At 33.6% G+C, this 19897-nt stretch overlaps 1 protein-coding gene and 1 pseudogene across 1 annotated transcript; both read left to right on the top strand.

Annotated features, from left to right (window-relative positions):
- The first annotated feature begins 126 nt into the window (after positions 1-126).
- On the top strand, positions 127-3107 carry LOC125848929 (receptor-like protein kinase FERONIA). The gene is made up of 2 exons (XM_049528898.1): positions 127-2004; positions 2296-3107. The coding sequence occupies exons 1-2, from the start codon at positions 162-164 to the stop codon at positions 2997-2999; spliced, it is 2547 nt and encodes an 848-aa protein (XP_049384855.1). The 5' UTR covers positions 127-161; the 3' UTR covers positions 3000-3107.
- Positions 3108-10551: 7444 nt separating this feature from the next.
- Positions 10552-19897, top strand: part of LOC125847492 (receptor-like protein kinase FERONIA) — a 53132-nt pseudogene continuing 43786 nt past the window's right edge.

A 19897-nucleotide genomic window follows, 5' to 3' on the forward strand; every position in this document is an offset into this window, starting at 1 on the left:
CAAAAATGAGGGACTATTTTGAGCCTTTTCTCCAGAAAAATCGAAATAACAGAATGACTTGATCATTGAAGAAGTAGATATCTGTACACCAAATAGCAGAGAAATTTCAGAACAACGCCATGTTATTCATTGCTCTGATTTCCTCTCTCCTATTACATCTAATGACAGTCACTATGACTCTCACGCCACAGTACGATTACAATGTCACAGACAATCTTTTGCTGAATTGTGGCAGAGTATTGGAAGGCACAAAATTAGCAGCCCCCATTGAAGATATCGATGGCCGTCAATGGTATACAGATGCCCACTACCCAAATTTCCTACCTGTCAACTTTTCAAGAATATCCACAACAGCCACAGCTTTTGAACAAGACTCTTCGATCAATAGAGTTCCTTATATGACTGGCACCCGTATTATGCTATCTCAATTCACCTACACTTTCCGTGTTTCCCCTGGAGCCAAATTCCTCCGTCTCTATTTTTACCCCGCCGATTACTCTGGCTTCGATAAATCAGAATCTTTTTTTTCAGTCACTGCTAATCATTTTACCCTCTTGAGTAACTTCAGCGCTTTCTATACAGTCGCTGCAAGTACCAATTCTAGTAAAGCTGTTCGAAAAGAATTTGTCATTAATGTTAATGAATTTCAGATACTCAATATAACCTTTTCTCCCTCGCCAAACTCTTATGCTTTTGTTAATGGGATTGAGATAGTTTCCATGCCCACCAATCTTTACATCGGTGGAGATAATCGCATCAAATTGGTGGGCCAGAATGATCCTTGTTCCATCTATAACGACACTGCTCTTGAAACTTTGTACAGGCTGAACGTGGGAGGACATTCAATTGCTAGCACGGAGGATACAGGGATGTATCGTGTATGGGATTCAGATGAGGAATTTGTTGTTGTATATGGCTTTCAAACTTCTGAATTTGATGTCAACATCACTTACACTACTGAAACCCCGCCTTATGCTGCGCCCAGGATAGTTTACGTAACCTCTAGGACCATGGCCAATAACAGCCAGAGCCTGGATTGGATATTCCCTCTAGATTCTGGTTTCTATTATCTTTTCAGGCTCCATTTTTGTCAGAATCAGCCGGAAGTTAATGAAACAAACCACAGGGTTTTCGACATATACATCGGAAATCAAACGGCAGAAAAACAAGTTGATGTAGTTGGACTGAGTGGCGGCTGGGGAATCCCAACGTACAGAGACTACGTGGTGTATGTGAGAGACCCAGATGTCCGACTAAGCAAGGAAAAAGTGTGGCTTGAATTGCGACCTAACATGAAAACTAGAGCTGTGTATGATATTGCTATGTTAAATGGCTTGGAAATTTTCAAATTGAGCGATCCAAATGGAAATCTGGCCGTTCCATATCCTGAATTGGCCTTAGAAGGTTCGATCAAATCAGCACCACTCCCAAACAACAATAAGAAGAAAAGAATATCATGGCATATCATTGTTGCTATCATCGCAGGTGTGACTAGCGGTATTGTTGTTTTCTCAATCCTGGGTTTCTTAATTTCCCGACAACGACAAAATGGGGGAAAAGATTCTGGTACAAGTGTTCCCAAGTCATCATCACTACCATCCGATCTGTGCCGACACTTCTTAATTGCAGAGATAAAAAATGCAACAGACAATTTTGATCAAAAATTTGTGATTGGATATGGAGGATTTGGTAATGTTTATAAAGGGTACCTTGACAATGGTACAACCACAGTTGCAGTCAAGAGATTGAATCCTTCATCAAAGCAAGGGATTCGCGAGTTCCAAACAGAGATTGAGATGTTATCATCAAAACTAAGGCATCGACATCTAGTGTCCTTAATTGGTTATTGTGATGATAAGAATGAGATGATCTTGGTTTATGATTACATGGCTAATGGAACCCTCCGTGATCACTTGTACAACACTGACAATGCTCCTCTTCCATGGAAGAAACGCCTTGACATTTGCATTGGTGCAGCTAAAGGATTATATTACCTCCATTCAGGTAACTAATCAATAAAGTAATAAACATATCATGATCTAACTGGCACGATATATATTTTTTATTTGGTAAAAAATTATTGGGTTAGAATAGATCAAATAACGGGTCAAATACAATTTGCAGAACACAACTCAACCTCCGAAATTGGATTTTGTTTGTTCGAGTTGCATTTTGACATGTTTTGATTCAATAGTTTGATGGGTCATTTCGGGTTTTATGTCAAGCCAACAACCAATTTACAATCCAATTTGCTTAATTTTGAGCAAATTACTTAAGTTGATTTTGTTGCTATAGGTACCAAACATACGATCATTCACCGTGATGTCAAGTCAACTAACATCCTATTGGACGATAAATGGATTGCCAAGGTGTCTGATTTTGGGTTGTCCAAAGTAGGTTCAGTAGGTGGGACAGACACTACCCATGTTAGCACTGCAGTGAAAGGAAGTTTTGGGTACGTAGATCCTGAATACTACAAGCGCCAACGATTGACAGTAAAATCAGATGTTTATTCTTTTGGGGTGGCTCTGTTTGAAGTGTTATGTGGTAGGCCAGCAATAAATCCAAACTTGCCAAGTGGGCAAGTGAATTTGGCTGAATGGGCTTGTAGGAGTTGTGAAAAAAGAAATGTTGAACAAATAATTGATCCAAACTTGAAAGGACAAATAGCCCCAGAATGCTTAAGCAAGTTTGCAGAATTGGCATATCATTGTTTGAGGGAACAAGGGGTCGAAAGGCCATCAATGGGTGATGTTGTAAGAAGTTTAGAATTTGCATTACAGCTCCAAGAGGGTGCAGATAATGAGGTGGATGGATACGTATACCCTTCTTTTCCATTGATTATTAATGGTGATGCTAATGTAAGGACGAATGAAGATGAGATAAGTGAAGTTGAAAGAAAATTGACAAGCAATGGCATATCCATGTCGGTCAGTAGGAGTGCCAAAGTGAACAACGTTGCCATTTTCTCTGAGATTGTAAATCCATTGGGTCTATGAACTATTGAAATGTATGAGGCTTTTCAGGTTTAAGGTCCAATTCTTTGTATCATTTTTTTACAGGTTAAACTTGTAAAAGACAACTTACAGGAATCCATTGTATTAAGGCTAAACTTTTTTATTTGGATAAAATTAATGATGAAGTTTCCCTTAATTCTGTTTACAAATTTGATTTGAAAAAGAGGAAATACTCAATCGAAATTAATAGTCATTGCAAACATATATAAAGAAATACACAATTTGAACTCTATTGAGTATACATTTTGGCTAAGAAAATTTAAACTTCCAAGGATCTGAAGTAAAAAAAAAAATGGAAAGAGAGATTCTATTCACGTGAAATTATATAAAAAGCAAAATATAGAATCAATTATTTCTTTTCCTACCTAAAATAATTCAGAATTCTTATTTGACATGTCGTTGTCACTTGTACACAATAATACAAAGAGGAATTTGGAGGGATCCACAACTTCGTCACAAAATTATCAAGAAGAAATTAAAAGGTTAATGTCATATATAACAGAACATACTATCTTTTTTTCTTTTTTCGCTAATCATCTTTCGTACTTAACATAAAGTCGATCAAAATAAACAATATCCTCACTCAAGAGAAGGGGACTAGAGGTTACTATTCTCCCCTAATCATATTAACTAAGAGGACATTGCATACATCTCATATCATTGGTTAATAAATGCAAAATAGATACTTCCCTCTGTTCTCAATTACTTGTCTACTTTTGAATTGACATACTTATTAAGAAAATAATAATTGATTGAGTTTACCATTTTACCCCTATTAATTATGAAGTGGATGAATTAAAAATTCAAGATTTTCAAGAAGTTTTATCTTTTTTCAAAGTAATTAATTGAGTAAAAGTAAAAAAATTGTCTTTTCTTGATTTACCGGACCTGGATTGGGAATTCCCTCTAAACTCTGGCTTCTTCTATCTTTTCAGGCTCCATTTTTGTGAGATTCAGGTCATCTCCAACCCACCTCTATTTTGTTGAAAAGTGATTCAAAACAAAGTAGGAACACGTAAATTAGGACATGGATAGTTTGGTTGAATTGGTCTTCTGCATTCTGTTAGGTAGTTTCCTAGTGTTGCTGAAATAGTGTTTTAGTGGGTTATAGGACCTATATTTTAGGATTAGTTATTTATCACTTAGCCTATATATCTGTTTTATTTAGAAAAATATTATTTTGACTGGTTTAAGAGTCGCCACTTAATTTTTAAGAAAAATTAAGAAAACTTATTTTTCAAAAGATTAAAACAGTAAATCTAATGAAAAATATTTAAAAAGGGTTCGAGGTTCTTATTAGCATTTCGGGAAGGGTTTGAAAGCACCTGAAATGCCCGCTAACACGCGGTTATCCAACAATTGATTATTTGGCTAAAATAATTTAACTTAATTTAAATTGCAAAATTTGAGTTGTTTTATAGTTAGAACTATTTTAAAGGGGAAAAGGGAAGTACTTAAATATTATCTAAGTCAGCTAATTTTGCAATAAAATGTTCTTTTAAGTCTTGTTAAGCAATGACTGATTCAGTTAAATTATTAAGTCAAAATAGGCGTCTTCCGGGGATTTGAACTTTTCGACCCTAAGATTAACAACAAATACTAGCAAGCCAAACAAACACAGTAAAGTAAAGAGGGAAAGAAGGTTGGAGCCAAATCGGGTTTCTGTTCGCCTGGACCAGTATTTGGGCCCATTTTCGTTTTGGGCCTTTGGCCCATTTGAGTCACCTGCACCTGTCCTAGTCTAACATGAGATAAATATTTTTCTTTTGGACCTTAAGCCCAATTTCTCCACCTGTCCTAGGAACTAACAAGTAATAGTAAGCAAAATGGCAAGGGCTTAGGCCCAATAATAACAAAATACAATTCCGAATAAATAAAGGTAGGCTTTGGCCCAATCTTTTTCAACTCCCGATTTGCTCCGCTTTTCTTTCAATTTCAAGACCTGTTCGTCGATTTTACTATCTAGCTGACTCGGATAAAAGGGGATATGGGCCTCCGTGGCCCAAAGGAAAATGCGAGGATAGAGTCCGTGAGGACCCGGACAAATTTCACATGCAAACACGAAAATGAGAATCAATAAGTAAGAGTTATGAATAATATAAGAAAATTTGTTATATTCTAATATTTACTACACTACCATATATTACACTACTATATTCTAAAATCCATATACTACCGTATTATAAGACTACCGTATTTTAATATTTATTATACTCCCAAATTCTAAAAAAAATATATGTGCTACCGTATTTTATTGTTTATTAAACTACCATATTCTAAATTTATATACTACCGTGCTCTAATATTTATATACAACCATATTTTATTATTTATTATACTACCATATCCTAAATTTATATACTGCTCTATTATGAATTTATATACTACCGTGTCCTTAAATTTATACACTACCATATTCTATTATTTGTTACTACCGTATTTTAATATTTTACATACCACCATAGTTTAATATTTATTATACTCTCATATGCTAATATTTATCTACTACATTCTAGAATTTACATACTACCAACTCTTTTAAAGGAGCAAAATCATATCACGTGCGATCAAAGCAAGAATGTAAACCGGAGACCGTAGGTGCAAACGCTATGCAAATTATGATCAAATCAAATTTTATATTTATATTTTTTTTAGTCTCTGCCAATTTCCAATTCCATGTATATTCTCATATTGACAAGTTATTTAAAGAACTATTAAAACTTATAGGCAGCAAACAGAGCCATAGGAATTTATCCTTGGAATAAAAAAAAAATCAGCATGTCACATAATGAAAGGTTAACCACAAAAAAAAAACCATGCTTGCAAATGACCTTGCAAATCCGACTCTAACAAAGACAAAATTTGGAAACTAAAGTAAGAAATTCAGATTTTCCGCTTTCACTCAATTGACAAACGGTAATCAATTTTAAACAAGAAATATTATGTGAAACATGGTGGAGACTTGAACCAAAGATCATTCTAGGCAGTGAAATTACCAAATCCCAAGACAACATAGATGAAGGAAAGGTGAAACAACCAAATATTATTATATCCAAATACATACATGAAAATGATTTTTTGGCATGCTTTGCAAAGGGTAAAAAAAATAAAAAAATAAAAATCTAATAAGAGGTCATCAAGGAAAAAGGAGACAGAGCAAACCAATACCAAAATAAAATAAAGTATTCAAGCAGTTGAGATGACCATCTCGTCTACTCACGCTACTTACTTCCAACGAATCGAAACCACCACATAGCTAGACATAAACACTAGCAAAAACAAACAACTATCATAATTCGTAGTGACATTATGAGAAAAAAAACAGTGGCATGAGCCGATATTAACAAGGAGAAAAAGAGGTTCGAGACGGAGAGGAATCATCAAGCCTTCCAGAAAATAAACACAAACAGCAACATTTGAATAGCTAAACAAGTTCCATCACTAATTCACAGTCGACACTAAATCGAAAACGATAAGAATATTCCAACGCTTAGGAGACTTGCAATAACTAACAAATAAATAGCTAACACATTAAGAAAGTGGAAAAGGTTGAACTGAGATAAGATTTACCTTTGTGAACGCCGCAAACTGAGACCGAGACGAGCAAAGAAGTAACTTTCCACGACCACAACGAGATTCCTACTCACACTAGTTGCCTCCTCTGGTTCCTAGGAGTATATTTGGTATGTATTTTAACTATTTTTTGCTTATTTTGTTCTAGATATTTTCGCTCAACAAAATAATCCAAAACCCCAAAAAAAATCCCCCTTTACAAATGAACATAAGAGATGTTATATAGGGAGGAATTAGGGTAGATTTTGAGGGGGGAAAGGAATAAAAATCGGATTCAAAAGGCCAAAATTTGAAATTCAAAACTTCAAAACCTTTCACCCTTTCGGCTAAACACCTTGTCTTTGAGGTTTTGACTCATTCCGAAAGGGGAAAGGAGGACAGAGGCATGCCTGCTGTACGATTTTCTGGGCTGCTGGCTCATTTTCGCAGGGGAGAAGAAGAACAGTGTAGAGGTGGGGTCGGTTTGTGTTGGATTGTTGTTGTATGTTGTGCGTTGGTGAAAGGGTATTGTACGTAGTTGGTATATTATTGTTGAATAGTGGGCTGAGAATTGAATAACAGGGAAATGGGCCGAAAATAAGAGGGAGTGGGGTCTGGAAATTGAAGGAAGAGGGGTTGAGAATTGAATTGAGTTGCTGAATTAAGCAAAATGGGCCTGGAATGGTTTAAGGAAAGAGGCCCAAAATTGGTCTTTTAATTGGTTGGAATAAATTGATAAAGAATAGATCCCTAAATAATTTTCAATCGTAACCAAATCAAATTCAATCGATGAATTTGGTCAAAACTTAAACAAGATGAATTAATATAAATTAATTATGAGCTTCTTATTTTTTAAACAAAATAAAATAATTAACTTAAGTATAAACTAATTAACTCGAAATATAAGCTATTAATTAATTTAAACCAAATAGCCAAATATTTAAATAAAACTAAAATCCTTTTGAGACAATTTTGAACATTCGTAAAATATACTAATTAGACACATAATTATATAATAATTAACTTAATTATAAACTAACTAATTAACTCAAAATTGTAAACTATTAGATAACTAAACAGACTAACCAAATATCTAGTTAAACAAAATCTTTTTGAGACGATTTTCCGATATTTATAAAATACACTAATTATATACATAATTGTATAAAAGACATATTATTATTTAAAAATTATAACAAGTGACAAACTATTTGAAACAACTGCAAATTATTCTATTATAATTTATTTTTTTTGAAATTTCTAAAATTAATTACTTTAAATCATTTGAAAATTAAGAAGCTCGAGATTAATTATTATCGGGGAGGGTCAAAATTAGGTGTCAACAATATCATGTGGGCGTATTTTGTTATTTTGTGACTTCCAATTAATCAGAAATTAAAAGTAATCATAGTTTTCCTTCTCTTTTTTATGGGTTAATACCTCAGATGGTCACTTAACTATCCAGTCTTTTCTCAGAAAGTCACTCACATGGTGACTTTTTAGTGAAAATTAAAAGTTTAGTGACTTTCTGAGGCAAAAGTGGATAGTTGAGTGACCATCTGAGGTATTAACCCCTTTTTATTATTTCCAGATTTTTCTGTACTTTTTCTCCAACATATTTTACTTTCTATTCTCTGTACTTGGAGAGTAAAATAAAGAATGGGCACTCCATATCACTCTCTATTCTTCATATTTAGAGAGTTGAATAGTAGTTCTCAAAATTTGAAAAATTACTATTCACACTCTCTTTGGATAGACTAGTGAAATTCCATTCATACTACTGCTACCCTATGGAGAAGATTTTTAAGCAGAAGGAAACAAATTAATCACATCAAGAATAAATATCTTTCCTAATTCAATTGCGACTTAATAGTGCAAAAACACAAAAACTTTGACTAGTCATCCGGATAAAAGAAAAAACAAATTAATAAAGGGGTGGAATTATTAATTAACTGTACAAACAAATTGTATTTCTTTTCCTAGAAATTCAGGATTATTATTTGTTATTTATACGAGGGATCCACAACCTTTTTTTACAGAATTATTATTAACAAAACAAAAGGTTAACGTCCTATGAGAACATACATTTCATATGTCAGGCAAAAGTAGATATTACTCTTATCGTCTTTTTTAAAATTAGATGATCTAAAATATTTGTCATTTTAGAAATTCAAAACACAATTGAGTATATTCTTTCCATTTTGTCTTTAGTAATAATTATTTTTGGAAATACTAAATATTCAAATTAACTTTTTTATAAGGATGTGATAGTTAAAGCACATACTTTCTGAGTCTCATATTAGTTAATCACATTCCGTTTTACATGATGCTTAAAAAATCATAAATAAGATGATCAATTTTACTAATTTATCCTTCATTCATATTAATGCACATCAAGATCATTTATGAAAAATATGTTTAATACTCTTTGTCCCTTTGTACTCGTCCAACTTTGCTTTTTTACTTGTTTTGACAAATCAAGAAAAGAATTTATATTTTTTTTTACCTATTATACTCTCAAATTATTTAGAGAGTTAATGTTCTTGAAAAAATCTAGAACTTCTTTAATGAGTAAATTGATTGTGGAATTTTATCCGTTAATAGGAATAAAATGATAAATTCACTATGTCAATTATTATTTTCTTAATAGGTATACTAAGTCAAAAATAAACAAGTAAATAGGGACAAAGAGAGTAACATAGAGCATATGAATAGTATCATTGAAATAGATACAACGTTATTAATGAACTTTTGGAATTTCTAAGCTAGCGTTAGGCCCCAATTTCTCAATGGTAAATTAAATCTGAGTGAAGTTCACCATGTGTTTGGCCTCAATTTTTCTCAAAAATATTTACTATTAAATATGATTTTTACCCATAAGTTTTAAAAATTATTCCTATTAAAAATGCCCATAAATTTGTAATATCATTTTATAATGAATATGTTCTATTAAAAAATAACCTTATAACTAATATAATTGTTAACAATCAACAATAACAAAATAACAATATAGGCAAAACAATACATTAGTCGCCAATTCAAACTTGTCATTGATTCAGTTATAATTATAACCCATTAAACACAAATTGTTCCTTTTTCTTAAATTTTCACTCAAATTAGAACTCAAACTTTTCTGGAGTTACAATTATTAGTTGGAATTAATAAATAATGGATATTTTTTTTTATAAAATATAAACGTTTGACGTAATTTTTGAATTTTTAAAATCCCCAAATATTAGAACTTGGCCCAAATACTAATTTTTTCTAGTATTTGAGAACTTGAGATACTTGACAAATATATTTGCCAAGTTATATGACCAAATATCACTTTCCAAGTTTTTCCCAAGTATTCTTGGGACCAAACGATTCTTAAATTTGTTTAGGCTTCCAAAGAGTATTAACTGTAAGGGTAAAATAAAATTCGGGATATATATATATATATTTTTTTAAATGATCAATTAATATGGAACTAAGACTTGTAAACAAAATAATGTGACAAATAATGTGGTTGGGAAGGAAAGTATATTTTTTCCCACCTCATTTTTCCGTTGATGTTGAAAAGTCTTTGGTCAATTTACAAAGAATCATCCGAATTCCAAAGAAAATAACCCAAAACCTTTCCTTTCAAGTATGTCGACTATTGCTCCAGTGGAACGTAACAAAGATTATGAAAATGAAAGGCAGCATCCATGGCCTACAAGAAAAAGATGCACACCCCCAATTAACAAGTTTTCCTCTACCATTTCTATTGCTTTGTGTATTTTCTTGGGTACATATATGGTCCCCTTCTTTAGTGCAATAATCTAATAGTCTTAATAAGCTATTTTGGTGCACTTATAATAAGTTATTTTGGTATTTATTTTTTGTACAAAACTTAAATAAAATGATGTCGGTTTTTAATACAGAAAATTACAAATGACTTGATCGTCAAACGGCTACTATATATATCTGCACAACAAATAGCACATACATAGTTTTTCAGGACAACGCCATGTTAGCCATTGCTCTAATTTCCTATTTCTTCTCACGACTCATAACGGCCACTATTTCGTATAATGCCAGAGTCTATGTCTTGCTCAACTGTGGCGCACCATCAGCCACCATCGATGAAACTGATGACCGTCAATGGGATACTGATACCTACTTCCCAAATTTCTTACCTTCCAACTTCTCAAGCATATCCACAACAGCCACACCATCCGAAAAGCATCCTTCAGTCAATAGAGTTCCTTATACGACTGGTGCTTGTATCATGAAATCTCGATTCACTTACACTTTCCGTGTTTCCCCTGGCGCCAAATTCCTCCGTCTCTATTTTTACCCCGCCAATTACTCCGGCTTCAACAAAGCTGAATCTTTTTTCTCCGTCACAGCTAATCATTTAACCCTCTTGAGTAACTTCAGCGCTCTCGCTGTAGTTACCGATTCTAGTAAAGCTCTTTGAAAAGAATTTGTCATTAATGTTGATGAAACTCAGATTCTTAATGTGACCTTTTCTCCCTCGCCAAACTCTTATGCTTTTGTTAATGGGATTGAGATACTTTCCATGCCTACCAATCTCTACATCCGTGGAGACCATCGCATTGAATTGGTGGGCCAGAATGATTTTTATTACATAGATAACAGCACTGCTCTTGAAACTTTGTACAGGCTTAACGTGGGAGGCAAATCAGTTGGTAGCACAGAGGAATGGAGGATACAGGGATGTATCGTGTATGGGATTCAGATGATGCATTTGTTGTTGGATATGGCTATCAAACTTGGTATTATGATGATGCCAAAATCACTTACACTCCTGAAACCCCGCCTTATACTACGCCAAACATAGTTTACACAATCACTAGGACCGGGGCCAATAACAGAGAGAGCCTAGATTGGGAATTCCCTCTAAACTCTGGTTTCTATTACCTTTTCAGGCTCCATTTTTGTGAGATTCAGCCGGAAGTTAAGGGAGTGAACCACAGATTTTTTGACATATACATTGGAAACCAAATGGCAGAGCGAGCAGCGGAAGTAGTTGAATGGAGTGGCGGCTGGAGATTCCCGGTTTACAGAGACTACGTGGTGCATGTGACTAACCCAGACGGCCGACGAAACAAGCAAAATATTACGCTTGAATTGAGTCCTAACATGAAAACAAAAGCTGTGTATGCTAATGGTACCTTAGAATCATCGCATTCAAGTGCTATCTTAAATGGCTTAGAAATTTTCAAATTGGGTGATGCAAATGGGAGTCTGGCTCCGTCAATTCATGAATTGCCCTCAAAAGCAAACGGAAATCCGGCCGCCTTGACTCCTGAATTTTCCTCAGAAGCTCCGATCGCTTCATTAGCTTTTCCTAACAACAAGAAGAAAAGCATATCATGGCATATCATTGTTGCTATCATCACAGGTGTGACTAGCGGTATTGCTTTTTTCTCGATTCTGGGTTTCTTAATTTCCCGACGACGAAATGGGGGAAAAGATTCTGGTACAAGTGTTACCAAGTCATCATCACCACCATCCGATCTGTGCCGACACTTTTTAATTGCAGAGATAAAAAACGCTACCGACAATTTTGATGAAAAATTTGTGATTGGATATGGAGGTTTTGGTAATGTTTATAAAGGGTACCTTGACAATGGTACAACCACAGTTGCAGTCAAGAGATCGAATCCTTCATCAAAGCAAGGGGTTCGCGAGTTCCAAACAGAGATTGAGATGTTATCATCAAAGCTAAGGCATCGACATCTAGTGTCCTTAATTGGTTATTGTGATGATAAGAATGAGATGATCTTGGTTTATGATTACATGGCTAATGGAACTCTTCGTGATCACTTGTACAATACTCGCAATGCTCCTCTTCCATGGAAGAAACGCCTTGACATTTGCATTGGTGCAGCTAAAGGATTATATTACCTTCATTCAGGTAAGTAATCAATAAATTGATAAACATGTCATGACTGCATTGCTGTTATAGGCAATTTACAATTAAGATCGTTTAAATTTGAGTGAATTGCTTAAAAGTGAGTTCATTTTGCTGTTATAGGTACCAAACATATGATCATTCATCGAGATGTCAAGTCAACTAACATCCTATTGGACGATAAATGGGTCGCCAAGGTGTCCGATTTTGGATTGTCCAAAGTAGGTTCAGTAGGTGGGACAGATATTACCCATGTTAGCACTGCAGTGAAAGGAAGTTTTGGGTATGTAGATCCTGAATACTACAAGCGTCAACGATTGACAGTAAAATCAGATGTTTATTCTTTTGGGGTGGTTCTGTTTGAAGTGTTATGCGGTAGGCCAGCAATAAATCCAAACTTGCCAAGTGGGCAAGTGAATTTGGCTGAATGGGCTTGTAGGAGTTGTAAAAAGAGAGAACTTGAAGAAATAATTGATCCTAACTTGAAAGGACAAATAGCCCCAGAATGCTTAAGGAAGTTTGCAGAATTGGCATATCATTGTTTGAGAAAAGAAGGGGCTCAAAGGCCATCAATGGGTGATGTTGTAAAACTTTAGAATTTGCATTACAGCTTCAAGAGGGTGCAGATCATGAGGTGGAAGGGTCCTCTTTTCCGTTGATTATTAATGGTGATGCTATGAATGAAGATGAAATATTCTCAGATTTAAGTGAAATTGAAAGAAAGTTGGCAAGCAATGGTATATCCATGTCCATCAGTAGAAGTGCCAAATTGAACAACGTTGCCATTTTCTCTGAGATTGTAAATCCGTTGGGTCGATGAGGCTTTTCAGGCTTAAGGTCCAACTCTTTGTATCATTTTTTTTTTACCTGTTAAACTTGTAAAAGACAACTTACAGGAAGCCATTATATTAAGGCTAAACCTTTTTATTTGGATAAAAATTAATGATGAAGTTTCACTTAATTCTATTTACAAATTTGATTTGAAAAAGAGGAAATACTCGATAGAAATTAATATAATCATTGCATCTTAAAAAACATATACAAAGAAATACATAATTTGAACTTCCAAGGATCTGAAGAAAAGAAAAACGCAAACAAGATTCCATTGACGTGAAATTATATAGAATCAAATATTTCTTTTCCTACCTAAAATAATTTAGAATTCTTATTTAACATATCGGCAGTCACCCAGTGTACACAATGGGCCCGTTTGGCCAAAGATTTCCCAAATAATATTTGGGAAAAAATTTGGCAAATAGTGTTTGTCCATACAATTTGTCATTATTTGGCAAATATTTTTGGCAAATTCCCAAATACTAGTTTTTTCTAGTATTTGGGTCAAATCTCATTATTTGGGATCTTTTGAAAATCGAAATTTTACACCAAACTTTTATCTTTTACAAAAACACCCTCTATAATAGTTGTTTGCATTGTATTACATAATTTTTTACGTGAACACCAAAGTAGTGATGAAATATTCAGTGAATATGAAAGTGATGATATGGTTGTTGATGAAAATGATGAGCAATCGGCTCAGGGTAACAAAGTCACGTGTTTTATCTACTTCACAATGTATGGAATGATGCTTGTAGCACTCACTCCAAACTACCACATTGCTCGGACACTACTTGTTATTTGTTGCAATGAAGATCCAATTGACTTGTAATACAAACTTATGGTTAGTTTTGATAATTTTTAAAACTTATGGGTATAAATCATATTTTCTAAAAAAGTGAAATATATTTCCCAAATACTATGACCAAACACATGGTAAAATTTCACTCAAATTTTCACCCAAATTATATTTGCCAAGAATATTTGGAAATCTATGGCCAAACGCTAGCTAAGAATTTGAAGGGATCCACAACTTCATCACAAAATTATCAAGAAGAATTTAAGAAGTTATGTTCATACACTTCAATATAATAGTGGTAAAATAAATTATATTCTCACTTGAGAGAAGTACAGATAAGGGGGACCATTCTTATATTAATAACTAAGGGTCGTTTGGTACAAACATTGATAACATAGGGATTATTTTTTGTCAAGTGTTTGGTTCATTACTTTCTACTTAGTTTTGTGTTTAATTTAAAACTCTACAAAAGATTTGTTTTCTATTATATCCTTGTGTTATTTTGAAATTGTTTATTTCACGTAATTAGCTGGTCAAGGTAGATAACTCCCGAACAATATTAGTATTTTTTTGTAGGATTATCTATTCCATTTAATTGTTATTAATTTTAAGGTTTGATGTACCACTAAGTAGATCCTTGATGGCACAGTGTATTTCTAATTTTTTGTTGGTTAAATATATCTTAAACTTAACGTAGATTTAAGACTACTTAAATTGTTCAATACCTAAACCTTATTTTAAAAAAAAAATAAAAATAGTTCAAGTGGTTGATCAACAAACTACTTGAATAGAAAAAATTCAAAAAAATGGAGAAAAAAATATTAGTCAAATCATTAAATTACACTAAATAGATTTGGAGAATTAAAAGAACATTTATAACCATTCCAATATAAATAAAAAGGAAATTAAATTACAAAAGAAATTTAGGAAAAGAAATAAGGGGATAATTTAGTCATTTAGGGGTCTTATCCAAGATTTATTAAACCTTGGATTAGTTATCCCTCCATTTTCTAGGAATAAGATAAGACTATATATGATGGATAAACAATCCATGAATTAAATTAAATAAAGTAACCAAACAATGTATTAGATGAATTAAATTTTAATCCATAAAACTTCGAAACAAACGGTCCATTTATTGATGGGCAAACGAGTGAGATTGAACCCGCGCGTGATGGATTCACAATCCACTTGGTTACATCCGCCCCTACCCCGGTTGAAGAATCATATTGCCTACTTCTCTAGTGGAATTATTGAGATGGAACATAACAAAGACGAGTTAATATCTTAAAAGGTCACTGAACTATAGAAAATTATCTAACAAAGTCATTGAACTTTTTTTTATATCAATAAAATCACTAAACTTAAGACTTTTATCTTTAAAAATCACCAATGTACATTTTTTATTAAAACAAATTTTAGATGACAAATTAAATTATCTTTTATGTCATATAATTATAATTATGAACTCCACAAATTAAAAAAATCATAAAATCTATTAATTTCGAAAGGATAAGTCTCTAACTCTATGAGACCAGAAAGGAACGATAAATCTGATCCCATAATACACAGTATGCTTGGCATCAATTAGCTGCCCGAGTAAATAGGATCAGCCACTGCATATATAATAATTAATAATAAACAACAAAGTTGAAAATTCGGCCGATGCGTTCAAACTGATGGCATAGAGCGAGAGAGGAAAAAAAATGGGTATAAAAATAAATAGATTTTATAATTTTTGTATGGGTAGAGTCCATGATTACATGACATAAAAATAATTTGATTTGCCATTTAAAATTTATTTTATTGATAAATATAATTGAGTGATTTTCTAAAATAAAAGCCTTAAGTTGAGTGATTTTATTGAAACAAAACAAAGTTCAATGATTTTGCTAGATAATTTCTCATAGTTCAGTGACCTTTTAAGATATTAACTCTAACAAAGACTATGAAAAGAAACGCATCAGCTTTATTAGTACGAAAAATCGTTTGCATGTGCTACAGAAAAACAATAGACACCCTAATTAACAAGTCTTCTTTACCTTTATATTTCAGTTTCATTTTTCTATTTTATATTTTCCTAGGTACATAGATATGTGGTCTCCATTTTCAGTGCAATAATTCCTAATCTTTGCAACTTTAATTTCTTTGTCATTATTTGACTAGGCCAACTCTTGGGTCACTGAATTTTCAGTCCTTCAAAATCAGTTAACCATTTAATTAAGAGTTAAACTAATATTCATCATCAACTCTTTAAGATTTTCTTTAAACAAATATATAATTTTAAAAGCTATTTTAATTAAATGTTGTCACTCTTTTAGTATTTAAATTTTAAATATGAAATTTAGTATTCCCTTTATTTCATATTAACTGAATTTTTGGAGCTTTTTTAATTATTCAGAATAATTAAGTTGTTAAAAGTTAAAAATGAATGTTTGAAATCTTTATCATATTTTTCCTTTCCTTTAATGAAGTTTGATATATTCTATGAGACATATTGCACTAATTATAAAGTTACAGTTATGAAGGACATATAATAGTGTAAATTATTTCCTTAAATATTTTCTTAATAAGTATGCATTATCTCATAAATTCAATTTATATGGAATAGAGAGAGTAGCATACAAGGCAATTTGAACACTACATTTATTTATTCATAGATATTTACTTAGGATTATGACCCTATTTACCGAATTTTTTTGACCACCTACTTTGAATTACTTAAAATGCTAAAGGAAAAAAAAAACTTAAAAGATGATCAATTTTGAGGACAAATGACCCCATATTTATGAACTCGTCCTGTTTTAATTTACCCAATTTCAACTTAATCGGCTCATTTTGACAATATAAAAATGTTGGCAAATACAAAATAGTGAAAAAATAGTTACACTATTCATACTGCCCTACGGAGAAGAAAACAAATCACATCAAGAAAAGAAAAAACATGAAAATGAAAATAAGGACCAATAATGCAGATGAATTTAAGAATTTGTTGTACTTTTTCTCTTTGCACAAACCTTGAACTTTACAGAAACTCGGAAAAATGACTCGATTTTTTGGCAATTGTGCAGTATATATATATATATATATATAAAATTGTTGATATCTGCAAACCAAATGCAGAAATTTTCGAAACGAGGACAGGTTAGCCATGGCTCTGATTTCGTTTCTCCTATTACATCTCATGACAGTCACTATTATGGCTATCACGCCAGACTCTTTCTTGCTAAGTTGTGGCGCACCACAGATGAATCCGATGGCCGTCAATGGTATACTGATACCGACTACCCAAATGATCTCTTGCCTTCGAATTTTTTAAACATATCCTCAACAGCCACAGTTTCTGACACTTCAGTCACTAGAGTCCCTTATATGAACGCCCGAATTTTTCAATCTCCCTTCACATACACTATACTTGTTTCCCTGGCACCAAATTCCTCCGTCTCCATTTTTATCCCTCCTCCTACCTTGACATCACAAAATCTGAATCCTTTTTCTCTGTCACAGCTAATCATATTATCCTCTTGAGTAACTTCAGCGCTTTCGATGCAACTACCAATTCTAGTAAAACTCTTCGAAAAGAATTTGTCATTAATGTTAATGGAACGCAGATTCTTAGTGTAACCTTTTCTCCCGTGACAAATTCATATGCTTTTGTTAATGGGATTGAGATAGTTTCCGTGCCAACTGATCTTTACATCCATGGAGACATCAAGTTGGCTGGGCATACTAATCCATTTTACATCAATAACAGCACTGCTCTTGAAACTTTGTACAGGCTGAACGTGGGAGGCAATTCAGTTGCAAGCACAGAGGATACAGGGATGTATCGTGTATGGGATTCAGATGATGCATTTGTTGTTGGATTCGGCTTTCAAACTCCTTATTTTGATGATGCCAACATCACTTACACTCCTAAAACCCCGCCTTATACTGCACCGACCATAGTTTACACAACCTCTAGGACTATGGCCAATCACAGCCAGAGACTGGATTGGGAATTCCCTCTAAAATCTGGCTTCTATTATCTTTTCAGGCTACATTTTTGTGAGATTCAGCCGGATGTTAAAGAAATAAACAATCGAAGTTTTTCCATTTCTATCGGAAACCAAATGGCCGAGCGAGAGGCCGATGTAATACAATGGAGTGGAGGCAGGAGAATGCCAGTGTTCAAAGACTATGTGGCTAATGTTAGAAACCAAGATGGTGGACGAAACAAGCAAAACGTCTCAATTGATTTGAGTCCTAACCCGAATTCTGCGTATCAAAATGTTATCTTAAATGGTTTAGAAATTTTCAAATTGAGTGATCCAAATGAAAACCTCTTTAAAGGTCCGATTGAATCACCACCAAACAACAACAACAAGAAAAGAATATCATGGCATATCATTGTTGCTATCATCTTAGGTGTGACTAGCGCTATTGCTGTTTTCTCAATTCTGGGTTTCTTAATTTCCCGACGACGACAAAAAGATTCTGGTACAAGTGTTCCCAAGTCATCATCACTACCATCCGATCTGTGCCGAATCTTTTTAATAGCAGACATAAAAAATGCAACAGACAATTTTGATGATAAATTTGTGATTGGATATGGAGGATTTGGTAATGTTTATAAAGGGTACCTCGACAATGGTACAACCACAGTTGCAGTCAAGAGATCGAATCCTTCATCAAAGTAAGGGGTTCACGAGTTCCAAACAGAGATTGAGATGTTATCATCAAAGCTAAGACATTGACATCTAGTGTCCTTAATTGGTTATTGTGATGATGAGAATGAGATGATCTTAGTTTATGATTACATGGCTAATGGAACCCTCCGTGATCAATTGTACAACACCGAGAATACTCCTCTTCCATGGAAGAAATGCCTTGACATTTGTATTGGTGCAGCTAAAGGATTATATTATCTCCATTCAGGTAAGTAGTCAAGCATGTCATGATCTAACTCACTGATTATTTGTTTGGTAAAAAAGTATTGAGTCAGAATAGATCAAATAACGTGTCAAATACAATTTGGAGAACATGACTCAACCTCCCAAATTGGATTTTGTTTGTTCGAGTTGCATTTTGACATGTTATGTTACACTATTTGACATGCTTTGATTCAATAGTTTGATGGGTCATTTCGGGGTTTATGTCAAGCCAACAACCAATTTACAAGGGCGGCTCAACGTACTTGGAGGCCTAAAGCGAAATTTCAATTAAAGGTCTAAAATCTTTTAGCTAGCAACAGGAAGAATGCATCTCCTAGATGTCTTATGAAGATAGACTTGAAGAAAGCATATGACATGGTCAGTTGGGAGTTTCTGGAGGAAGTACTCACTGCTTTTGGGTTTCCTGGACAATTTATTCAATGGATTATGTTGGGAGTCACTACCACCATGTTTTTAGTTAGAGTAAAGGGGGGTAACCATGGTTTTTTTGCTGGAAAGAGAGGGCTGAGGCAAGGTGACCCTGTATCTCCTCTATTGTTTGTACTTGTGATGGAGTACCTGTCTAGAACTCTTCATACTATGAGTCAATTGCCGAACTTTAAATATCACCCAATGTGCAAGAAGCTGCAACTCACCCACCTAATATTTGCTGATGATCTAATGATTTTTTGCAAAGGTAATGTGATCTCAGTAAATAGAGTAATGGAAGCATTAGCGCACTTTAGTGCAGTCACTGGTCTGGAGGCTAATTTGGAGAAATCAACTGTGTATTTAGCTGGAGTTGATGAGGATACAAAAAGCAGAATCATTGCAAGAACTGGATTTTTAGAGGGTGCTTTTCCCATGAAGTATCTAG

Source organism: Solanum stenotomum, chromosome 12 (genome assembly GCF_019186545.1).
Source record: "Solanum stenotomum isolate F172 chromosome 12, ASM1918654v1, whole genome shotgun sequence".
Lineage (NCBI taxonomy): Eukaryota > Viridiplantae > Streptophyta > Magnoliopsida > Solanales > Solanaceae > Solanum > Solanum stenotomum.